Source organism: Lonchura striata, chromosome 32 (assembly GCF_046129695.1).
Source record: "Lonchura striata isolate bLonStr1 chromosome 32, bLonStr1.mat, whole genome shotgun sequence".
Lineage (NCBI taxonomy): Eukaryota > Metazoa > Chordata > Aves > Passeriformes > Estrildidae > Lonchura > Lonchura striata.
Window position 1 is genome coordinate 2,490,351 of NC_134634.1, and position 25,305 is coordinate 2,515,655.

The window sequence follows — 25,305 nt, forward strand, 5'->3', positions numbered from 1 at the left end:
TGCCCCAGGAAGATGCGTAGGGCTCTGGATTTGCTGTTCCCAGCGATCCAGGGTTCTCCTCCCTGCTTGCTGGGCCAGGCAGCCAAACAGAAGGGGACCAAGTTAGAATTAACTTAAATGCAGATGTCAAACGCGAGCTCCCCCGGCCCATCTTGTTTCGCTTAATTCACGGTGGGCATTGCCGAAATCTTCAGCCGTGGTTTCAGGCAGAGCAGGGTCCGAGGGAGCAGGGGAGGGCACAGGCACAGCGGATCCCCGCGGGCATCCCGCAACCTGCGGCCATCCCGCAACCTGCGGCCATCCCGCAACCTGCGGCCATCCCGCAACCTGCGGCCATCCCGCAACCTGCGGCCATCCCGCATGGAGCACCTGCCCGAGCGAACGAGAGGTCTCTGCCGAGCTGAAATGGCTCTGAACATCCCGAAATTGGGGCCTGGCTCTTTGCTTTCTACTGGTTTGGGAGGGTTATCACCCTTTACGTCCCCTTTTTTGTTTTCTCTTCTCAGCCGGCACAGGACACTTATCCCAGTCTCTTCCCGTTAGGGGTAAGACGATGAAAACTCTTTTGGGTAATTTTTTTTCCTTGCTTTTTGGATAACTTAAAAAAAAAAAGTTAAAAAAGAAAGTAGTAGCTTCGGAGAAGGCTAAATTGGGAACCCCGGGAGTAAGCCGGATTTTATTCAGTATTAAAGACAACGTGAAAGGCATGGAACAGCAGAGGAGACTTCAGATGAAACGGATGTTTTAGAAATAGTACATCCATGCCCCCCACCCACGGCCTGACCTGAGAACAAGGTTTTCCAAGCGCCATGGGAGGAGTTATCAGAGTTTTATGAATGTCGATAGAGCGTTTAATAAATACGGTCGAGGGGGAAGAGGTTTATCCTTGAGGAAACTGAAAGTAAAAGGAAACATCTCCTGACAAGACTCCAATCCACGGGAGCGGTGGAGGTACAGCCGCGTCGTGCTGCCTGCTGGCATCGCCAGGTTTTTCTCCCAGATATCCTAAAAAAGCAATAAATCCCAATTTTTACACGCAGAACGAGAGGAATCCCCAAGCTAGGTGCAGTTGTGGCGGATGTGGTGAGTTCACACCGTTCCTCATTGGCAAGGAAAACGCAGGGAAACATCTGTAGTTCTCTGAAAGAGTCAAATACTTTTGCCAGTACTGTGGAGCTATTTTGGGGACCAAAACGCAAAGCTCCTATCTAGTCTGGCACATAGACTTAATCTGTCTGTTAAGTAATTCGGAGGTGCTCATGTGCACCTATTTTCTTCTCAGTAAGTAGAAACTGGCTTTAGGGAGAGGGAACTACAACTAATTTAACAAAGAAATAAAGCTGCAGCGAGGCATACTGTGGGTAAACAGAAGCATTTGGATCTTTCGAAGCCGGGAAATGCGTGGGAAACATCACAATATTTTCTGCAGTCAGGGACAAGATTTTCTCAAGGGTTGGTTAACCCGAGACTAAATTCTTTCAGTTTAAATCAGAGATTCAATTTGCAGGAATCAGTTCGAGTAAGTCAGTGACTAAAGTCAAACTTGGCTGCCGAGGGAAGTGGCTGCTCTGCTCCAAAGTCCTTGTCTCTGCCCAAAACGGGGATGCCCCCGTGCTGACATCCTGCCCGTAGGAAAGATTTTTAGGGTCGCTTGTTTTCTCCTAGAGGAAAAGGGATCAGGATGTGCAAAGAACACTTCCCGAGCCTCTGACACTTCCCACCCTGCAAGCAACGCTGACAGGCAGGGAAATAAGTGGAGGAAGGAAAACACGCGCTGCCTTTAGCACTGACTCCCCTCTGTAAATTCGCGTTGTCCTCGGGGTGTGCAGGGAGCGAAATTCGGGTTCCGGTGGCTCGTCCCGTCCCGTCCCGTCCCTGCAGCCGGCGGCGGCGGGGACAGCCGAACGCGCTCTCTGCCTTTGATGTTGTTTTGTCCTTACTGCTGCACAACCTGGTAATGTCTTTGTCTCTCCTCCCTCACCCCATCCCGTGTGTTTCCTCCACAGCGGAGTAGCTTTGTCCAGAGCCCACTTTGAAAAGCAGCCACCCTCCAACTTGAGGAAATCCAATTTCTTTCACTTTGTTCTGGCTCTCTACGACAGACAGGGGCAGCCCGTGGAAATAGAGAGGACAGCTTTTGTGGACTTTGTAGAAAATGATAAAGTAAGGCTCCTTACTCTTCTTCTTCCTCTTTTTCTCTCCAATTTTGGTCTTCTCCCCTCGCTGAGCTGCCAGCTTCTAATACCCTAAAAAAATACAGCCATGGTTTGGTCAGGGTTCAGGTGCTGTGGTAGAGCTGTAACCCTGTGTGTGCTGCTGTAGTTAAAAAGGGTTGGAAGCCTCTGCTCTGTATCACGAATTTCATTCACCCACTAAAACGAGAATAAATAAAATTCATGGGGGATAAATGCACTTAGCTTTTTTTACCTACCACATCAGCCAGGTTTTATTAGTACCTAAACAGAAGTGGAATCTGACCTGATAAATATGTCAGATTATCGTTGAGCGTGGTTATATGTATTTCCTAAGGCTCCAAAGTCAATGGCAGGACTTGAAAAGCATTTGCTTTTGGGTTTTAATTCCATGTCTTGACCACTTTGCAATTTTTTCAATTATTTTCTTAGCCATGAACAAGATTTTTTGAACTGTGAGTCATAAATAATTATCTTACAGGAAATTACATTTTAAAAAGTGTGTAAGAAACATCCCTGTAACACAACCTTCAGGAAACAAATATCAATTTTGACTTAAAGGAACACTATTGCAAAGCAATGAACACAGTAAAATCAGAAGCCATTGTGTTTTCCTGCTGTCAATCTGCTTTATATTAAATTATTTGAAACGTACAAATTCTTCTCAATGTATTCTCTTGAAAAAGTTGAGAGCATAGTGGCAAAGGAGAGGGAAAGAAGTTCTCGAACTCCTACAGAAAAAGATGTCAGGAGTACTTTGTGGTTTGTCCTGGGTCACTCAGAAGGTTAATACATCCCAATCCGCGGATTCACCTCTTAGAATTTTAATCAACTTTGTTGTCACTCCCATCATGATTATCACCTCTCGCATTTTAAATATGCCAAGTGTAAGTTCTGGAAGGATTTTCTCCCCCCCGCTTCTTTCAAATTCCCTTTCAGGAGCAAGGCAACGAGAAGACGAACAATGGCACACACTACAAACTCCAGCTCCTCTACAGCAACGGTGAGCGCCCTTCCCTGGCACCTCCCGGGGGCTGTGCAGCCAGGCAGGGTCCTGTGATTTCCAAAATATCCCGAAATTCCCTTGCATGAGGCCCCTTCCGTGCAGGGATGGGCCCTGGAGTTTACATGGGCTTGGGAAACAGAATTTCCTGGGATGCTGCGGGTGTCTAACACGGCTCTCAATGGGTTTGTTCTGCTGCTCTTGGGGCAAGATGCCTGGAGAATGTTATTTATCCCGCTCTCCCTCGCTCCAGGTGTCAGGACAGAACAGGATCTCTATGTGAGGCTCATCGATTCTGTGACCAAGCAGGTGAGCAGGGTCCATCTGTGCCACACTGTCCTGTCCCGCCTCATCCTTCCTGTCTGCTCAACGTTTCCTCGCATGTTTTTCCTCCTCTGCTTCCCTTTGGTCTCTTGCTCAGCTGTATTGCAGACCTATTTTGGAGGGTAATGGCAAACTGTGCTCTTAAGTCTCTTTTTTTCCCTCTGTAGACTGCTTTGTGGCAATATTTATGTAGAGCTGCACATCAATATTGCATATTTATCCCCTGCACATAAAGGGGAAGGTGTTTATTTGCAGGTGATGGTGAGCAGTGGTAAAATCCCTTCCCCTCACCTGTGAATAATCTAAGGAATAAAGAACCCCCGGTGCTCCTGGCTTACCCCTTCCCTTCATTTTTGCAGCCTATAACTTACGAAGGCCAGAACAAGAACCCCGAGATGTGCAGAGTGTTGCTCACCCACGAAGTCATGTGCAGGTAAGGTGAATTCATGAACACATCATTTCTGTGCTTTGCTTCCCAAAGTGCTGGAAGAGCCTCTCCAAGGAAATTTGAACTAGGGAGAGTTTGATTTTGTTGTTTATTTGGTTGTTGGCTCAGAGAGGAGGGTCTTTGTGTAGAAGACTTTCTCTTTATGTGGGTAATGCTTGCTTGGGTTCAAAACAGATATTTGGGGGGAGGTTTCCTGTTTTTTTGCTATTTATTTTTCCTGCAGGAGATTCAGCAACCACACCTGCACTATTTTTGTATAAAATAGGCCTTTACGTGTGTTGTTTAAATCAAGACTTTTATATACTTATTGCTCATAAAATTTCTGCTCACCTTATGAGAATGAATTAATTTATGTATTTTTTTTGCCTGGAAACTGAACTGCAGGATGTTCTTAATGTAATTTCCTTTGGTGAAATATTTTAATTTGCTTACTTAAAAGTGGCATCATTAATGTTCTTTAATTTTGGGCAGTTCTACCTCATAAGAAAAACCCTCAAACCTTTCCTTTCTCTACATGTTAACAATATTCAGGGGTCCTCTAATTTTTAATTAAAGCAAAAAAAAGGGACACTATTTTTAGCATTTAAATATACAAATTAGAGGTTGAAATGACTTGAGGATGTTTGTAATAACTTTTGTATAAGTCTGAACTTACATGTACCTTATGTATGCATGTCGTGCTTCCATGGTAACTTATTACCTTTCCTGTTCTCGGGTAATTAAATTTTTTTAAATACATATAATAATGCAAACAGTCAATGTTCTTGAATTAAAATGTGCTAAAATGTGCATAGAACATTCATAAAGCAAGAGGCAAAATCCATTTGTGACCTTTATTATACACAGTTTGTGATTTATTGTAGCAGTGGGAAAGGGTTAAACTGTTGGACTCAATGTTGCTTCTTTTAATGTCGCAGCTTGCTACTTGATTTTTTTTTTTTTTTAATTAAAGTAGACTTTTAAGTTAATGTAGGAGTGAGAGAAGCCTATTTGGGTAGAATTTTTATCAAGGGGAAGTCTTAGTTTCAGTACTTATTTATGTCAACGATTCTGTTACTTTTTAATGTAGTATGAATCAGGTATTCAGTATGAAACAAATGCATTGTTTCTCTGTTGTGTGTAGCTCTCATTAATTAAGTAAATTAGCTTTTTTTTTTATTTTATTTTCATATTTATGCCTAAACACAATATATATCACATCTGAGGGATGCATTGGGTGAGCTTTACAAGGGCCCGTAGTGGCAAAGATCAAAGGTGTGTAAGTGACTTTCTAGCACATCTAGACTCATGTATATAATTATATATATATATATATATATATATATATATAAAATATCTGGATTGGTATTGTTGAAAGGTTTCACTGCAACCAGGTGAAAATTAGAGAAGAAAAGTCTGATTTCTCGTGCAATTGGATTGCAGTTTGTGATAACATAAAGAGCAGTGAGCCCATTTCTTGTCCCCACTCTCCCTGCACAGAGCTCAGTTCTGGTTTGGAAGTTCAAGTATTTCCCACCTTCTCATCCAAATGGACATGTTTGATTTCAAATTAATTTGGGCTTTCCCCCTGCTCCCTGTCCCTGCCTTTATAGTATCGTTTATTTCTTTGCTATTTCTGAGCTCCAGTGATGCCTGCAAACCTCCTCTGTGCTTGGTTTAAGGCAGCGTTGCACAAATCTAAGCTATTATTCTGATTATTCTCAGCTCTGCTGCTTGATAGATTAGCCAAGGAAGAATTACAACTTGGGGATGTCCTTCCCATGTAAAACACAGATTAGTGAAGGGAATCAAAAGCACTCTGTAACCTAATGAAGACATTTGATTTTAAATGTCGTGTTTTCCTCAAGTATCTCTGAGCAGGATGCTATGTATTCTGAAGAGGCATTACACATATCACTTTGAATAATGCCGGGGGAATGCCTCCAACTCTAGTTAAACTTGACATTTTATTTTATTTCTTTTAAGTACAATAATCAAATCTTCCTCATTGTCTGCTGCTTAAGTGGCAGCATCAATTTTTAAAGCCTCTAGTTTAGTTTGCATTAGGAACAGTACATAAAATTTTAATGCGTTGTACCCACTCTGCTGTTGAAATTGATGCCTACTGCTTCTGAAAAGGAAAGCAAGAAGGGTCCGTCTGTCTTTCTGCCCCTCTTCCAATCCTCCCTAGTCAAAGGTAGGGTTTTTTGGGGAGGATTTTTCTGTACAGAATCACACATGAAGATATTTTTTGCTCCTCCGAACGTGCCCGTCTCTCCCTCAGAGGGTGACAGATGCCTGCTTAGCAGGAAAGTTGTCTAAATATTGATACGGCTGCACCAATCTGTCATAGCCATTGAAAGTTCAGCTCTCAATAATTAGTGCTTTCAGGGCTTCCAGCGCGAGGCTCCATTTATTAATTTCCAATCTGATTTTTTTTTTCCGTTTGGAAAAAAATGGAAAAATCCATCTTATGGCCTAATAGGAACAGTTCCTATTAGGCGCATTTGTGTGGAATAACACAACCCTAAAGGGCTGGAAATCAAGGTAAAAACACCTTCCTGGAATAACTTCCCCCATTCCCATCGTCTTGTTTTCTTCCAATTATTCACGAAGAGGAAACTCGTTGTTATGCTGCTGCCAGCAACCCCCTGCGCCCTCAATGCTCAGAGGGTTAAAAGGTATTATAATTCGAACAGAAGTAGTCTCAGGGCCTACAGCTGGCTAATAACAGAGTTGTATTGAGTGGAGCGAGCCCCACAGCTGTGACTTTCGCCACAAGGCTCGGGCTAGGCGGGAGCTCCAATCAGCTGGGCCAGGCGGCCACTGGGGCCCGTGTCTTTCTGGGCCAGATGGTGTGAATTTAAACACTTTTGTTATGCAATTGCAGGGAGGAGTTGGGCAGAAGAAAACAAAACAAAGGCCACCATGCTGTGAGCTTATTTGAGTTTGAAATTAGAGACAGATTTTTTTTTTTTTTTAATTTTTTTTTTCTTTTTGGTGTTGGGGTGAGGGGAGGAAAGTTGAGGGATGAATTTTAAAAGCGTTTTAGTCAAGTAGAAGGAGGGGAAAGATGGAAGGTTGGCTTTGACGTGAGGCTTCTGGGTTTGGATCAGTTTTTAGGGCTGGGTTTGGTTTAACTTTTCTCTCAATTTTAAAATTTTTTTTCTTTTTGGCATTGGGGTGAGGGGAAGAAAGTTGAGGGATGAATTTTAAAAGCATTTTAGTCAAGCACAAGCAGGGGAAAGAATGAAAGGTTGGCTTTGACGTGAGGTTTCTGGGGTGCTCAGTTTGTAGGGCTGGGTTTGTCTCTGGGAACTTTCTGGGTTTGGTTTAGGTTTTTTCTTAATTTTGATTTTTTTTTTTCTTTTTGCTGTTGGGGTGAGGGGAGGAAAGTTGAGGGATGAATTTTAAAAGCATTTTAGTCAAGTACAAGGAGGGGAAAGGATGGAAGGTTGGCTTTGACATGAGGTTTCTGGGGCGCTGGGGTTGTCTCTGGGAACTTTCTGGGTTTGGTTTAAGTTTTTTCTGGACCATTCTTAACATAAACCATCATTTTCACCAAGTAGACCTAACTAGAGGGAAAAATATAACAACAAAAGGTGTAGAAAATCATCTTAAGCCTTGATATTCTTAAGCAAATGAGCATCTCTAGGTGTGTTCCCAGCCCAACACTGTAGCAGAAATGTAAATGTTGGTGAAGTCATGCCAATAATTTGCTTGAAGAGAATATTGCAGTCTTGATCCTGGACCAGCAGAGTTTGGGGGTTTTGGCTTGGACTGAAACTGGAACCAGTCAATTCTGTTACAGACAGCACTTGTGAAACCAACCAAGTACAATTGTTACTGCTTGCATAGGGGGTGAACCTCTTGGAAATAGGGATTGAAAATTTAACAGGTTTTTTGCTAAAATGTTGGGCTGAAACATCCTCAGTCCCACCCTGATCTATGTGCAAACAGTAATTCCTTCACTGGAAGTGGCTCTTCTCCCTCATCAAGATTTTTTTTCACATATTTGGGCTCAGAAAGTACCACGGTCAAGGGAAAAAAGTCTATCACTTACAAAGATCTTTCCCCAACTGATAGGAATGTAGATATCAGTAAAATATTTGGAGAACTTCAGCTGGAAGCCACAGTTTTAGAGGGAACATATTTGAATATTACAAATATAAAGTTCAGAACTGAAATAATAGTGGAAATAGAAATAAAACAAGATGCACTTGTTCCTGAACCCAGCCACATTGTGCTGAGCCTCACAGAATTCATCCCAAAATGCTCTGCCAAGAAGTGGCACCATCCCGGGAATCACTACAGATTTTTGAGTTTTTTTGCTTTGTTGTAATGACCTGTAAAGCAGCAAAGATTTTATTCCAAATGTTATTTTCCATTTGTTGCTATACTGGATATGTCAAAGTACATCCCAGACTGATGTTCCTTTTGGAGGATTTTCTGCATTTTGGGGGGATTTATTATAATTTTCTCCTTTAGAAAGCATCTCCCATTTTGGCTCCTGGTATAAAAATACTCCATTCTTTCTAAACACTGATTGGGCAGTGAAATCTATAAAAGATGCACTTAAAATAAAGTTGGGAGAAGGAGGGAGGGTGATGTTCTGTGCTGATGGGAATTACCAGAGCTGCACTGAAGTCGATGGAGCCATGACAATTTACAGCAGCTACGGGGGCTGCCCCAGGGATTTTTAAATATTTAGTGTATCCTTTTATTTTAAAAGGAGTAGCATTGATGAATAAGTGCAGGTTTGAGGCAAGGGGAATGTAGGAATGTTGAACCAGTTAGAGCTGCTATTCAAACAGATCTGCTCCTTCCAGCTCATCTGGCTGGGCAATTCCAGCCCCAGAGCAGGAACTTCCTGGAAACTGGAGGAAATGTTGGGATTTTTCATAGCTGAAAGAGGGCTTTTTGTCTAAATGCTCATTTTAGGCATTTGTAATTAAATATTATTCATATTAAAAAAATCCCCACTTTTAATATTTTATTCTTCCTTTAATGAATTCAAGTATTTTATTTATTATTTATTATTTAATTTATTTTAAAAATTCTTTCTTTTATTCTGCTTGGAATTGCTCCCTAGTTGGGCAGCTCTGGCACTCAGAGTGCTTCAGAATTTTGCAAATGTCTTCAGCACCCCGGTACAAAAAACCACTAAAATTTCTTCATCCATGTGTGTCAATTTGAACAGAAACCTCTGCAAAATATGGAAAATATCTTCGAGAAAGGCATCTGCTCTGGTGACTTTTGAGGGATGTGGGACTTCTGATTGAGACTTTTAAACTTTTGGGTGCCTCCATCCTCCCCATCCCATGTTGGCTTTGACTGGAACAAAAAACCTGAGCATGAAAAAAGCTTAATTTTTCTCTGTTGCTTCAGATTATTAAAAGTGAGGATCCCAGAGCAGGGGCTGTATTTAAAGTCTGTTTAACTCCTGGTGCTCAGCTACTCTTTGTGCAGGAGCATCATCCATGTCAGTGATTATATCAGCAGAAATAATGAACTGTCTTTTGATTTAAAAATATTCATTATTATTTATTATAATTAATATTATCATTGAATATGTATACATTAATACTTAACTTAAAGGGTTTATCACTGGAACAATTGCAAAGGGATTGCAAAGCCAACCTGAAAAACATCTCTTCAGATTCTTTGTAAGACCTAAATATGTTCAGTTTCTGGCTTTTCCTAGAGTGCTGAAGTCACCATGTACAACTTAGATATTTAATAATAACAAAATACAGTAATATAAAAAATAATATTGGAATATACCAAACCATTAGGTTGCTTATAGTCAGTTCTAACACCTTTTGGTGGACTTTTTTCTCCACATAACCCATTTGGTCCTGCCTGTAATGACGTTATGACATCTGTTAATCACTTATTAGACCTTTACAAATATCACCTCAGTCTCAAGTGTGGTTCAATTTTGGCTGGGTAATTCAGAATAGATTACAGGGAGCTAAGTGGCAAACTCCAGCTGGAACCAGCCAGGACTTAGGCACCCAATTCCCTTAATTTTCCCTTCTGGAAAGCAGAACTTTTACCCTTCCAGGCATATATTGAGCACTGAAGGTTTTCTGATAGACTTTGAGCTGGTTCTTTGCTCTCTGTTCTTTAATTTTGGTTTTCTTTCCCTCTCCAGTCGGTGCTGTGAAAAGAAAAGTTGTGGCAACAGAAATGAGACTCCGTCCGACCCTGTGATCATTGACAGGTAGGAGATGAATTCTCATTTTCCTGCAAAAGCATCCCAAAATTGTTGTTTTTCACTTTGAATCACCAGAGATTGTTTCTCACTGGTCATCTGTTTATGCCTGCCATTTGGGGACCTTGACAAAATTTATGTTTGTTTTTAAAATGAAATTGTGTTTTTATTGTGACCAAATATCCCACGTGTCCACCTGGAACATTCTCTCCTCAGCAGGGATGGGATCCAACTGGATTACTGAGACAGATAAAGCTCTGAGCAACCTGGCAGCTTCAGTAATGCTCTTTAACAAAAGAGCAATATTTTTGTAGAAATGTAGGGAGAAAGGGAGGGGTAAAAAAGCAAAAATGCAACATTAAATCTGACAGGTTTGGGATTGTGAGCAATTTTATGTAGAACAACTTTGCGTATTACTCAGTTTCAGTTCCAGGTTTGGGTTCCTTTGCTGTTTTTTAGGTCAATAACAGAAATGGGGAGAACAGCAGTTTGTTAAACCATGAAGTGGCACTGTAAAAACTGTGTGTATTTGGGGGAGCTTAGAGAACTTCCTTGTGGAACTTGCTGACGTGGAAGGGTTTGAAATCTGGAGCTCAGCAAGGCTCAGGCAGGGAAAATAAAAACAGGCAGAGCTGCTTCAGAAAGGAGCACACACATAAGGGCTCCAGAAGGGGAACAGTAAATAAGGAAAAGCCAGGAAGAAAAAGTTTTCCCCCAGATTATTCTGCAGTAACTGTTACAGGGTTCCTTTCCCTGGAGCAGATGCTACAAGAGAACTGATGCTGGAGTGGATTGGTTTTAGAGCCAGTTTTTTTTTTTTTTGCCTATCTGTGTTTGGCCTGTTCTGTCTCCTTTCTAATAAGCTTTATTTGCCACTGTATTTCTCATGGACTTGTTTTGGCATTCAGAGCAGGAAAACTGGTTTGAATAAAGATCTGCAATAATTTTCTTCTTCTTTTTTTTTATCACGGAGTTAATCTAAATAATTTTAGAACTCTGATGAGGTGATGGTTTCTCTCCTTCTCCCTTTACCCCACGTTTTCCCCTTTTAATTCTGTGCTCACAAGCTGTGGTTGAGGCCAGAGCTTAAAGCTGCAGTGAAATTTGGGCTCTTTGGAAAGCAGGAGTCCTGGATGTGCCATCTTGACCTTTCCTATGAAATTTCGAGCTTATTTTTGGCTGTGTTGATGCTTGGTATGAATGTGCATTTGGGAACTCTCCAGCCCGAAGTCTGAATTTTCTGGGAAGCAGCTGGGGATGGAAGGCCCTGGATTTGCCCCTGGATTGAGACCTTGACAGGGACAGTTCCTGCCCCAGCTGAATTTGGAATCCCGAGCCATGCAAAGTGAAGATTCTGGTGCTTCACGGGGAGCTTTGGGATCTGCTGATGTCAAATGAAATGGGAACTGTGAGAAAGGACAGGGCTTTTCTTTCTAACAGCTGTGCATAAAATGTGCATCACCAATCACCTGTTGCACTCTAAGATCTCTCCTAACTTAGTCCAGACCTCTCCTGATTTCTTCTGAGCCCAGAACTTTTTTCCTGCCTGCCCTGCTAACAGCAATAGACATTCTCTTGGCGTGGAAGCATCCTCCAGGCTCAGTGTGGCTGTTCCTTTTTGTGTGTTGGTCCTTCCCTTTCTCCATTCCAGGTGAACTCCAGAGCTCAGTGAAGGGAGATGAGGGAAATAAATCAGTGGTGCAGCCTGATAAAGCTGCTCCATTCAGTGTTAAAGGCAGTCACTAAATCAGTTTTAGGCTGCAGAGAGAAGAATTTATCCCAGCTCTGCCCTTCTGTCTGAAGGAGACTTGGCTTGGTGAAAGAAGCAAAACTCAAAGCTAAATATTTTTCTTTTTTCTGCCACTGTCTGGTGGTGCAGCATCAAGAGAGTGACTCCTCCTTCTGGCAGAGTTATTTCTGCACAGTTATTTCTGTTCCACCTCTTCAAACAGGGCTTGAGGAGTGAGGGATAATCCTGTGTGCTACATCTCCATCAGCACCTAATGCAAGTAAAGTAATAGAGTTGTAAAATAAAGTTACAGAGTTGTGCTGTGCCTGTCTGTGCACAGAAAAATCCTTGGCTTGTCTGTCATCCTCACACACCTCCACAGCACCAAAGCAAAACAGCTCAGGAGTTTAACTGCACACTCCACTCCCCTAAAATGCACCCTGTGGGGAAATTTTTTATTGTCTTGCAAACAAGGAGAGTCCTGTGTGCTCTGGACTCTGGGCAGCAGTGCTTTGATTTATTTAGGGGGTCTTTCTGTGCTTCTTTAAAGCAAAACACTTCTGCTTAGGGACTTGGCAGCAGGTGGAATATAATTTCTGAAGTGCACCTTGCAGCCATGTGGGTCAATAAATATGGTGATATTTTCAGCTCAGTAATGCCTTCATGGTGGGTTGCTGTTAATTTAAAATGAACTACAGGTTTTCTTCAAACAGTGATTGAAATACAGGTGTTTTTCCCTGGTGTGAAATGATAGGTGAATGTAAAAATCTGCCATGTACCAACCCAGCTGTAACATTGTCTTGTGTCTCTGGAGAAGGGAAAAAAGGAAAATGGAGAGAGGAGAATTGCAAAAACACCTTTGTGTTATACAGAGCTCTGCCTAAGCAGTATGGGCAAAGCGAAACAGAATTTCCATGGAATAATATTCCAGAATCTTTGAGATTGGAAAGGTCCCCATGGTCATGGAGTTCAACTGTAACACCATCACCAATATAGTGATTTCCCCTTTATTTGTTTCTCTACCCCCTTTTTTACCTGCTGTGTGTTGGAGGGAGACACAATTCACCAAATGCTGGGGACTTGTATCCCTGTTTAAAAAGGAAGAAATAGTTCAGTGGGAAAAAAAAATGTCAGCCCCGTTGTGGTTGTTGTTGGGCTTTTTTCTTCTCCTTGAAAGAATTCCAAAAGTTCTGATGCTGAATAAAACATTTTTGCAATGACCTTTGCTCTCAGGACTGGATTTAGATCCGAAGGCCCTTGCAGTTATTTTTCCACTCCCTCTTGGAAATGAGAACGTTTCCATCTGAAAGGGAACTTCTCCTCTGAAACTGAGTGTGTGCCCTCTCCTGCTGGCAGAGATCTGCAGGATACATTGGAATATTTTGGTTCCTGTGATGTTCTGAGCCAGAATTCCGGTGTAACTCTGGATGGAATTGGATTTCAGAGTGATGCTTCTGATTTAACAGGGATGGCACAGCTCAGATCCTGCACTGCTGCTTTTACAGGTGTCCAACATTGGGAATTCCACAGGAACACAGGGCTGGAAGGACCTGGAATTGCATTTGTAATCCAGAAGCACTTGCACTCCAAGGTTTTGGACATCATGAGCCATAATCAGTTCTCCAAAAGTCACAGCAAGCTTTGTGTGCATAACCAAAATTAGTGAGAGCTGAGCTGGTTCTGGCGTGTTCCTGTGGTGGATCCCAGTTCTGCTGGACTCACCCTGGATTTCTGCTTGCCTTTTCAAGTTGGTATCTGTGGGATTGGTTGATTTAAGAGACATCAAAATAGAAATATTCTATTTTTTCTCCCTTCTCTCATGGCTGAAGTGGTGGCTCTTGATGTTCCCGGTAGTTCCTTGAAATTGGAGAGTGAATTTTGTGTTTCCTTTATGGAAATCACAGACAGGGATGTGAGATGCAGGGTCTGGGGAACTTTTGGATGGAAGGGTGGAAGCTCGTTCCTTTGAACGTGGCACTTCCAACTGAAAACTGTATTTTGTTACACCTGTGCTAGAATGACTCACTTTCTTGCCTTTTCTACCCTGTTTATGCAAATAAAAATAACCTTGCTATTAGGATTAAGAGGTCATGGAAGATGCAAATTAATTTAATTAATCACTTTACTGCAGATTTTCTCTCTCATTGTAGGCGAGTTGTGTAATTTTGGATATAAATTCATCAAGTGGCAATGATATTTTGATTTTTTAGTTTTCTTTGTGTTCCTTGAAGATTCAAGCTCATTAGAGGAGGTTATTTTGTGTACTTGTTCCTCTTAATGCTTTACTGAAGTTTGCTGAAGCTGTGGTTTAATTGAAGGCTCTGTGGTACAGGGGAGAATTGGTATGACATTTTTAGGTGAAAATTTTTCATTTTTGGGTTTTTACCTTTCTCCCTCCTCTTTTTTTCTAATGGACAGAACCAGTCAAAAGAAATTTACATGTAATTTAAATGAAACCTCTTGAACAGTCAAAAGAAATTTTTATGTCATTCAAATGAATATTTTACCTCAATTAAAAAACTGCAAAGGAACACAGATGAATTTTCATTTTGAAGGATCTAACTTCAAAGAAGTGCAGATTTCTGACCTTTTTTCCTTTTTTTCCCTTTCTTTTCTCTTTTTCTTCCTTTTCTCTTAATCTCAGCCATCTGAAAAGGGCTTTATCCATGACACCTCCCTTTGGGGTGATTCCAAAACCCACTGGGTAACACGAGGATGTTTCCTCATTGTGGGAGGCAGAACAGCCAGACTGGAGAGGTCTGGATTAAATTCCCACTGACACTGGGTTGCCCTGTCACCTTAAAGTGACACAAATCACTGCCTTAGCTTCCCCATTAACACGTTAGCAACTCCCTGGCTGTGGAAAGTGGTTTCAGCCCCCTCAATAGGAGGTTTTGGGGTTTATTTGTCCCATTCCTGGTGCCAGGAGGGTTCAGCATGGCAGAGTTTGATCGTTCCTGTTCTCTGTGGCCCCCGTGGCTCTGCCAAGGCAAAACAAAAATCTGGGATCTGCTGTGGGGTGAAACCAGGGGCTCTTCCCAGCTCCCTGCGTGCCCCAATCCCCCCTTCCAACCCCCCAAAACCTACAATTATCTCTCCCCTTGTCCTAGGGAGTCAAAGTCCTTTGTTCACTGCTAAACCTTGCTCTCCTGCAAAGAGCTGCTGTTGTGCCATCTGTCTCTTTATGAATTTTTTAGTAGACTAGATGTTTGTGGGGAGTCAGTAACTTAAAATTGCACTATCCCAGCCATTTGACAAGTGGTTCTCTTAGTGCCTAATTTGTTTGTTTCTTTTTATTTTCCCCTCTCATTCAGGCAAAAAGAAAATTCTTTACTAGTTTGCTGTCCAAAACATCTTGAAATCTTTGATGTGTGCAAACACTTAAAGCTTGTAAACAGACTAAACTGGAGAGTAGCTTCTGTCATTTAATCTTTTTCAATGAATGTTGACAGACAACAGATTTTCCAGCAAGCTGATGAGTCAGAAGAAGCTTAAGTATATTTTTTTATAAAAATGAAGAATGGACTGGTTGGGTCTGTGGAAGTCCTGGGTTCTGCTCCTTTCTCCCCATCACGGTCCCTGTATTTTTGTAGCCATTCACAGAGTCCGTGTTTAATTATGAACATATGTGATTTTCTGACTATCCTTGATAACACAAGGACACAGTTGCTGAGAATTGATGTGTGGAAATACTCTGGTGACGTGCAGGAGATGCTGTCACAGTGGAGATGCTTTTTGGAGTAACTTGTAAAGTTGCTCTCCCCCAGGACTCTTGCTGCTGCCTGGGCTGGAGGTGCTGCTGCTTCTGGAATGGAGCAAGAAATGAGATGGATTTAAATCGCTGCTGGTTCCAAGCACAGATTACTGGGGAGTTAAACAGAGCTGGAACCTGATTTCCCACCAGTGTTTTGTGCAGATTTTCTCCTGGCCACGTGCTGTCACTGTGGGCATCTCTGCCCTCCAAACAGAGAGATGACTTTTGGGATGTGTTAGAGGGAACACATGTGTGGAGTGCCCACCAATATTGATCACTTCAGTTCCATTAAATCTATATCTAGAAGATTTAGCTCATGTCCTGATCTGAGAGCTGCGAGGGAAACATAGCTGAGCCTAAGCGGGGGCACATCATATAATTCAAAGAAATAAAATCTAACTATTGCTACTACTGTCAGCGTTCAGGAACACAATAAATCACAGGATATGATTATCTGCAGGTGCTTCTATCGAGAGCTCTGGGTATCAGGGGCACAGACCCAAATCTGACTCCCACACCCATTGCGAGCTGAACGTATTTTATATTCTATCCTTATATAACTTACATATTAAGTATTAAACTTATATTGTTCTATTGTATACATTGACATGAGTTTCTCGTGATCTTTTTTAGGCCCCTGACCACAGTTTCTCATGATAATTATATTTAATTACTAAACAATCATCACATCTAACAATTATATCATTTATCATGTACTAGCTACACAGGTGCAGTTCTAGCAAGGTACAAGGCCTATATGTATTTAGGGTATTTATTTTTTCTTTTCAGGGCCTACTAAGCCTAATTTTCCTTTTAACCCTAAATCCCCATGATTTTAAAACCCTTTTACTATCACTACTGCCTGGAAGACTTAAGAAGTCCAATGAAGACGAGACCCAGAGGATTTTAGCAGCTCTGCATAAATCAGATAAACTTCCCTGCTGCTCTAGAGCATCTTGGACACAAGCAAGGATGGATTCCAGAGTTGTTAGATTAGTTGAGATAAAAACATTGATGGTGCTCAGGCTAAATCCTGCACGAGCAATGCAAAGTTGGGAGTAAAGTTTACACGTGGTGTAGGAGAATCCTTTTCTTTTTAAATTGAGGCTTTTTCCTGTAAATAAGGGAGCATTTGGTCCAGTTTGTGCCCATAAACAGGGAATGAGGAGGTTAAGGGCCTGCTGACCTCAGGAGCACAGAGAGCAGAGTAAGGAGCCATTGGAATCAATGAGCTTGGTAGTAGTGGAAAGGGGAATGGAAAACAAGTTTCCCATGGACTAAAGCACCTCTGGGAATAGAAGCTGAGGATAAATTCGCTGTGCAAACAGCACAGAATAAATTCTGGGTATGCAGAGCAGCAGTGTGTGACATGGGATCTCCACAGCTCCACTCCTTGGGTCTGTGTTTGCCTGGCTCCATCTGCACTCATCAATAAAAATGCCAATATTTCAGAGTATTTGCATCCTAATGAAAGCATCCTCTGTGTGTTTATGACCTGAAATACTCTTCTCACTTTTGCACTCCTCTCAGCCTCTGTCTAGACCTGGTTTTATGGACTTGTCACTTCATCTGCCCTAAGCTTTTTAGTTACTGCCTCTTGCTTTCCTTTTGAACCTTTTGTTTTTCTCTGCATCCCTTCCCTGTGTGCTCCTTTCACCATCTGTTTCTGGTGGGATTTCCCATATTTTCTGCCCTGTAAACATCCAAGGGTTTCAGCCTCTCTGAACTGATTTCTTCATCTCAAAGTTCTCCCAATTAATGTGTTCCTGCTTTCAGAATTAAACAATTTGTCCTGCTTGGAACATCACCCCAAATCCTTGTGAAGTGAAGAAAAGATTGAGACTGAAAGTAGATAATGTGCATCTGAAGTTTATTTCAGGTGGAGATGTGATTTTAAAGCTGTGTTTTGCCCAAGATGATGTAGGAGACAGGCTGGAGGACACACTCCACATGAAGGAGTGGAACTCGGGGCTTGAACTCCAGGCTAGATCATGTAAGCATGTCCTGGAAGGACATTTCCCCTCTGCAGCTGGAATTCACATCCCCACCTTCCTCCCTGGTTTGGATCTTTGATACACTGCTGTCATCCGAGCCATCCTTCTTTTTCATCCTTATTATTTCTCCTTTTCCTCCCCATCTCCTCTGCTGCTTTTCCTCCCAAATAAATGCTAATGTCTCCACGGGCATCCCACTTCCAGCTCCACATTTGGTGCCTTTTCCTCCAAGTGGAGTCCATCGAGCTTGTAAATGGTATTGGATCAGTGAGCCCATAATGAGGCTTCTAAGTCCAAACAGTGCAAGTCTGCTGGGATTTTATTGTTCATAAAGCTCCTTCCCTGGGGAGTGATAGAGCCATTAGGTGTGTGCTGTGTTTAATATTTGGTCATGACAGGAAGCAATAATTTTCTATCTTTTACTGTGGCTCCCGAGTTGTTTTTAAGCAGTCAGCTTATTTAGTCTCAGTGGCTGTGAACCCATTAGGCAAACAGCTCTTCCCTCCATGAGTTTGTGTCTTCCTACAAAGGCTCGTTTCAAGAAAATAAAATAAAATCAAGTGGCAACTGGTTGCCCTGTGGTGGCTTTTAATCCCTTGTCCTTCTCAGTGGCTGTCACTGACAGGAGTTGACATAAGGCTGGTTTCACCAGAAAGTGGCATTTTTCATGCTGAATGAGTTGGTTTTTTTTTTAATTTATTCCAGCAGAGAACAACCATCAAAGCTCCCATGTGCATGGTGTGTTATGGGTTTGGGGATTTCTCTTGTACAAATCCATTATTTATTTCAGTGGAAGCAGCAGGAAGGTTGTATTTAAGTATTCCAGGAGTGTTTTTATATCTATATAAACAGAAAAAAAAAAATGAAAACAATGGTTTTGGGTGCAGCCTGTAGGAAGCTTCTCCTCTGACTGTCCTTCCCTTGCATTCCCAATGCTTCCCTCAAAGAACCAGGCAACTTTCTGCATGGAATGTGTGAGGAATTCTGCACATTCTGTGTTCTGCTTGTACCACCAGGCTGCTTTTCAGCCTGATTATTGCAGGTGTTCCCTTGCTCTCTGCTTAGGTCTCCTCCTTTGCTCCAGGGGAGAAGTTTTCCACTTTTTCCTTTCCCCTCTGGGTCCTTGTCTTGGATCTCTGCAGCTCAGTGGGAGAGGTTTGTACCAGAAAGGGAAAAAGGAATTGGCTGGCTCAGAGTCCCAGAGCTGTTGTGAGGGCACAGGAGCACCAGGTGGGTTTGCAATGACCAGGAGCACTCAGGTTCTTTTTCCAAACCAAAACTGAGAGGAAGATCCTGGAGTGTTTGGGAAGAGGGAGGGCAGTTCCAGAGGTGCTTAAAGCAGTTGAAAACAGCGCACAACAAACACGTGAAACCAGCTCATGGCATAAAGAAATTAAAGCTGAGTGCTGATGTCTTACAAATCATATTTAATTAATTTTTAAGAGGTGTGCTTAGGTTTTCCTACGATAAAAAGTTAATTTAAATGGATCCTGGTTCAGCAAAGCAATTAACACTTTGTATTATCTAGCATCAACATCAAGAAGGGTATATTTAAATAGTTTAAATGAAGTAAGTCCTGAAAAGAAAAGTGAAACTGAAGACATTGATATTTGGGATCCTGCTTTCTTTCACAGTCACAACATATCTGTAAGAAAATTCAGATCTTCAAGTTGCCTTTTTTAAAAAGATGAAACTTGAGGTTCTTGTGTTGGCATGACTTTAAACCACAAACTGCAGTTTTGGGTGGCTGATAAAGCCGAGTTCTGCCTCCTTCTACACCCATTTACCTTTAGTTTTTCCTGTGGAAATGATCTTGGGATTTATGGCTGCTAGAAAGTTCCCTGGGTCTTCAAATTTGCACGTGCTAGATTGTAATCTGGATTAGGAGTGTTTAAATAAAAATTGTAATTTGGATTAGGAGTGCCTAAATAGAAATTGTAATTTGGATTAGGAGTGCTTGAATTTGGTTTTCCAAATCTCTACTCTCTTTGGGAATGTGGGTGCTCAGGACCTGGAAGAAAATTAACCACAACTTTTCCAGCTGAATCCCTGCCAGTATAAATCCTTCCCCTCGATGCTGACAAAGAATCTGCTCAGTCAAAATTCCTCTGCTAAAGAGGGGAGAAAAAGCTGTGCAGGGTTGTGTCAGTGTCACTTGGTCACACAGAACCTCAAAAAAACCCCCCATCCTCTGGGATGTTTTGGTTTTTCTCTGCTTTTCCTCTTTATCTGAAACATTTCCCAGCATTCCTTCAGGGACATCTGGTTCTCTCTTTTTCCAGCTTTCATTTGGTGCCTTCAGAAAGTGGCACTGTCAGTTCTTTCTCTTTGACAGGACACTGCTTCTGCCCAGCAATTTGCCTAAAATTCAGAAACAAAGGCTGAACCCATTTCTGGGATGGGAGTATGTACCCCTTTGGTTTTATTTTTACAGGGAAATATATATATTTCATATATACATACAATAGAATATATTTTAAATAATGATCTTATGTGTTATTATATATTAAATTTTTAGATATTTTATGATTTACAGACAAATATAACATCTTTGTTTTTACATGAAGTTCATTTGGCTCTTGCTTATATTAATCTCTTTTAGAGTTCTCATATTTTAGGGCTATCCAGGACAACTGTTGTGTTTTTCTTGTGTTTTACCTATTTTTTCTCTACCCTTTCTCTCTGGGAAGCTCTGGAATGCAGAGGGTTTGCACAGTGCCTGAAGAATTGGGATCCTGCTCTAGACTGAGTCTGTAGGTGCTTCTTAAATAATGCAATAATTTCAACTTGCCCCTAATAGTGATTACTGCTCTACATGGAAATATGTTTGTTTATTAAATAGACTCAAAAGAAATGTTTATTTTCTCCCCACACCACAGCTGTTTGAACCATTGTGTGTAAAGTAATTCATAAAACTGAATAACCATTTAAATATTGTTGGTAGTTCCTTAAAAATTGTATTCTAGAATTCTAGAATTCTATTCTAGAATTATATTCTAGAATTCTTCATAATTTTTTTTTTTATAACTAGAAAAACATTTCTGTAGGTTTTGTCACTTGTTGAAACTCTTTCAAAATAGGAAATTTTTCTTTATAAAACCTGGTTCTATACTCAGCATGCTCATGTAGCATTTTAGTTGTTTCACCACGAGAAAGTAATCTCAGGTTAAAAAGTAGGAATAAAATCCTTAATGCAAATTATTCTACTCTTAGGCCCCAAATTATCCTTGCTAACGATGGGGTCTCTTGTTTCCAGACTGCTGCTTCTAATTGATGTCATTTGATCTGATCTGTTTGCTGGGCACTGAGTGGCAACTGGAACATGAGCTGGCTTTTGAAGGGTCTGTGTGAAAAAAATTTACTGCCACGGTGGTGTCACTGCTCCTGGCTGTGGAGGGCAGACACAAAAACTGGCTTTTAGTCCATTTTTGTTTGGCCCAAGTTTCATATCCCCAAATATTTGCTGTAAATGGCAGTACCATCATTGGGACCAGGTGGGACACCTGAGTGTTCTGCACTCAGAGGTTCTGTGGGATCAGGGATTCCGTATCACCCCAATAATCCACATGGAAAATTCCCCCTTATCTTGGTATATAAAAAATCCTCTCCCTTATCCCACTGAGAATTTCCCCTGTTCCAAGTCCCGTCTCTGTCTCCTAAGCTGTTTTTTCCTGGAGTTCAGTGTTGTTTTGCCAGCCCACCCCTCCCGAAGCAGGGGTCACATCCACACCACCTCTTTGCTGGTACAAGGAGGCTGCTAAATAATTCACGTGGCCAACTTGATTTCGGGGTCCACATTTGTTTTTTCCACTCTCCTAATCAAGATGCTCATTTAATTCTATTCCAGCACCTGTTCAGCAATTAACACCCTACAATTTGCATCTTACCCTGACATTTGCTATCTTTCCAATTAGTTTTTATATCAGTATAATTAGGTAGGGTTATTACAGTGCATCAAGCAGGGTCGAGGATATTCCCAAGCCTTTAAGCTCTTTCCCAGATTTGTTTAGGGAAGCCACTAAGGGTAAACGGTTGATTAGGATCACTGTTTTTCTTCTTCATTCAGATCAGGCGAAAACTGTTTCCCCATGTGGCCCATGAAAGATCAGGGAAATATGTCAGTCTATAAGAACTAATATTATGTAGTTCGTGACTTTTTGGGTGAATTTACAGGGGATTAGGAGTAAGGGTCAGGCTGTGCAGTCCCTTGCAGCAGTATTTACCAGTAGCCTTCATGATGCTCTTGGTTTATGTTGAGCAACTTGCAATAACAATTTGAAATTTTAAAATCAATTTTTTTTTTTGAGTTGACATGTGGTGAGTGAAAAATCCAAATTAGAGGGTGACCTGACCATATTGAACACTTGGCTTAATTGGTAAAGACTCTGGGAGTGAAATGACTACTCCTAACACCTTTTAATTTAAATTTCACAGAAGGAAGGTCTTGCTGTTCAGCTGTGATTGGTTTGGGTTGTGGACTCCTTGAGTCAAAAATGGTCCTGCAGCCAATGTGGCAGGGCAGTTTAGGACCTTCCTAAACTTGTTGGACTCCAGTTATCCCCCTCAATACCCAGTGCTGACAGAAGGGAGAGTGCTGTGTGTGTGGGAAGTGGGACACGAGGAGGGGAGATCTATAGTATAGATCAGAGGGGAGAGGATTTTTTTCTTACCTCACACCACCCAGGTCTACGTGTTCTCCTTTTTTCAAGGTTCAGTTTGAAATCATCTCCCTGCAGCCCCCAAAATCCCCTGCATATCTCCTCATTCTGGAGGTGCACACAAAGGCTGGTATTATCAAGGGGCAGCATTGCCTGTGGCAAGATTGCTGTGAAGGGTGGAATTGGAGGAAGATTCACATTGTGCTGGGGAAAGTGAAGAGTTGGATTAAAAAAACCCCAAAATTGCCAGACTTCATATCTGAATCTGGGTGTTATTCTGAGATTTTCTGCAATGTGCCTTAAAGATGCTCTCCAGACCTTGGCAGGAACCTGCTGGGACCCCAAAGGAGGGATCAGCCTGGAAAGGCTGGAGAGGAGCAGAGCTCTCCTGTGCTCTGTTGGTACAAGAAGTTCTAATGTTTGCAAGTATGCAATGGATTCACCCTTGCCCAACTTAATATTATGTATGGTAATGAACTTCATCTCTCCCTATTCTGATGGGGTTTTTAATCTCCAGTTGCTTTATATTGGTATCTGAACAGGCTTAGAAAAGTAGCAGGGTGAAATACCCTGGGGAATTGGGGCAGCGAGGAAGAAGTGAGAGGTTGTTTCATGTTGGGTGTAAAGAAGGCAAAGCAGGACACAGATAATGGAATTCACTCCCTCTGCCAATGCACAGAACTGGCCTGGCTTGTCTCCCTCCTCCGCCTGTGAGAGCAGAATCTGACCCAAACCCCAAAGTATTCCCGTTTGTTGCTTGGAACTTCGCATCAGACTGTACTGGTAGAAGTTATCTCCTCAAATTACTAGAACTAAAAAGGAGAGCGTTAAGAAAAAAGAAGGGACAAATTTTTGTGAGGGTGAAAGCTCCACTTGGGGAGAGCAGAATCGACAGAAGCCCCTCAGTGGATGCTGTACCCAGATTTCAGAGCTCCTGCTGTGAGCAGGCAGAGCTGCTTACCTGTGCTGACAGGAGCTGTGGGGTGTAATTTTCCAAAGTTTTGTCTCAGCCAGGAGCCTTGTTCCTGGGCTGAGCTGTCTGGATAAGAGTGGCCTCTTTATGCATTAAGTCCTACACATGAATGGCTGTAAATGTGCTCTGAGAAATGGGGATGCACAATCTGTATAAATCTGATTTAAAAGGAGGAAGAATCTATATTGAGGAGACTTTTAATGAGATTTTTCAAGCTCTTCTGCTTAGCTGGATGCTCATCTAAGCTAAACCTAGAGCAGCAGAAATTTTCCCTGATGTTCACCCCTGTATCTTCTGTTGTGGAGGACGTACTGGGTAGGTGGGTGGAGGAGAAAGTCACCAAACAATTGCATTTAACAAAACCATGCCCTGTGTTGTGCAGGATGATGCCATTGTCCGATCAACTTGTCTGCACTGCAATCTCATCCTTCATCTTTTCCCCTTAATAGAGTTCAGCTTGGAATGCAAATGCACTTTGTCACTGGTAGGGAAACTGGGTAACACAGAGCCTGGTTACTGTGGGCCAGCAGGACTTTATAACCATCCATCATTTTAGAGTTCTAAAAAGGAACTTCTAATGGAGTGGCAGGAGGTCTTCTCATAGTGACACCAGGACAGGTTCTGGTGGCAGCACTGAAGGGCTGAATTTTACCATTGCTGGTGGCTGACTGTGTCTCAACTAGCAGCTGGAAACCTTTTCTGAAGCTCACCTGCTTATTTATTCACCAAGGTCTTGGACTTCAAAAGGTGAATCTTTAGCTCCCTCATCACTATTTAGACCAGATCTGCCATGCTGCCTAGGAGTTTAAAACAGTAATTATAATCCAAACCTAATGGCTGGCTTGGAAAAATCAGCCTAAAGGCAGCAGTTGATGTTATAGAAATTGCTGGCTCTGAAGAACTTCTGAAAATGAAGCCCTCTCCAGCATATTGCTTTTGAATTTAAGGATTCTGTTCTAGATCATTATATCTAGAGTACATAACATGAGTGACCTTGTTCCAGGAGACAGAGTGAGATGCTCTTTTATCAGTGTCCAAGGAGAAAATTTAACCTGCAGTGTCTCAAATGTGCTTGTGATGTCCTTCTCTGTGAATCCTTCCGTTTTGGGCAGCTTTGTGAGTGGAATCAGAGTTATAAAATTTGGGTCTTTTCCATCTGGATTAGGTCATCCTGCACACTCCCTGGTGTGGTCCTTCTCAAGAATCTCTCGCTGTATTTTATTGTTAATCTCCTGCTTGAAGAGTTGCTTCCCTGAAGGCAGGTGTCCAACACTGATGGGAGTTACATCCTCTGGCACAGGGATGTGTCAGAGCCTTGACGTGCTGGAATAGGAGAAGAAAGAGCTCAATGAAGTAAATGAATAATCACACTAATGATGTTTGCTAAATCTCTCATCCAGTGCACCAGCCAGTGTAATTGCTTCAGAGGTTTGTGTGAAAGCCAGCAGGCTGATGGAGAAATATAAACAAAATTATTCCCTTCCCTTTACCCCAAACAAGAATTTAGCCATTAATAAGGGCTCTTTGTTTCCTAAAAGTCTAAAAATAGAAGCATGATGTGTGAGCAGGCAAGGTTTGTGTGTGTAATCAGTCCTGGCTGCACTGCCAACTGGATTGAATTTCCTCTATTTGGAGGGATCTTCCTGGGCTTTTGCACTTGTGTTCATGGAAATGAAGTTTCTCTGCATGAACATCTGAATATTTGTGTTTGAGAACCAGCAGTGATCAGTTTTGAGCTGTTTTTCCAACCCCAGATTTAGCAACATATTATTAAACTGAAATGATGCAAAATTCTGTAAATCCCTTTTTCAGCTTTGAAAGCAAATTTGTGGGAAACAATAATAATAAAGGCTTACATGTTCAAAGTTGAAAGCAAAGTTTAAAATAAGACAGGAATCCTACAGGTTAGGTACCATCAGTAGGGTGTTTGGCTTCTCAGTTTTTCTCCTGTAAATCTCTGGGTAAGCTCAGTGTTTGTAAGTTGTCAGGTACAGAAGGAAGTCGCTGCTGTTAGTAAATAAATAAATTTGTAGG

The 25,305-nt window shown here is 41.8% G+C and overlaps 1 protein-coding gene across 1 annotated transcript in view; it reads left to right on the forward strand.

Annotated features, from left to right (window-relative positions):
- The window catches only part of EBF2 (EBF transcription factor 2), a 120,260-nt gene that overhangs the window by 888 nt on the left and 94,067 nt on the right, over nucleotides 1-25,305 (forward strand). The window contains exons 3-7 of the mRNA XM_021546271.2: nucleotides 2,007-2,163; nucleotides 3,132-3,195; nucleotides 3,449-3,504; nucleotides 3,879-3,952; nucleotides 10,104-10,172. Coding sequence (XP_021401946.1) covers nucleotides 2,007-2,163; nucleotides 3,132-3,195; nucleotides 3,449-3,504; nucleotides 3,879-3,952; nucleotides 10,104-10,172 — 420 coding nt within the window. The remainder of the gene's footprint in view (nucleotides 1-2,006; nucleotides 2,164-3,131; nucleotides 3,196-3,448; nucleotides 3,505-3,878; nucleotides 3,953-10,103; nucleotides 10,173-25,305) is intronic.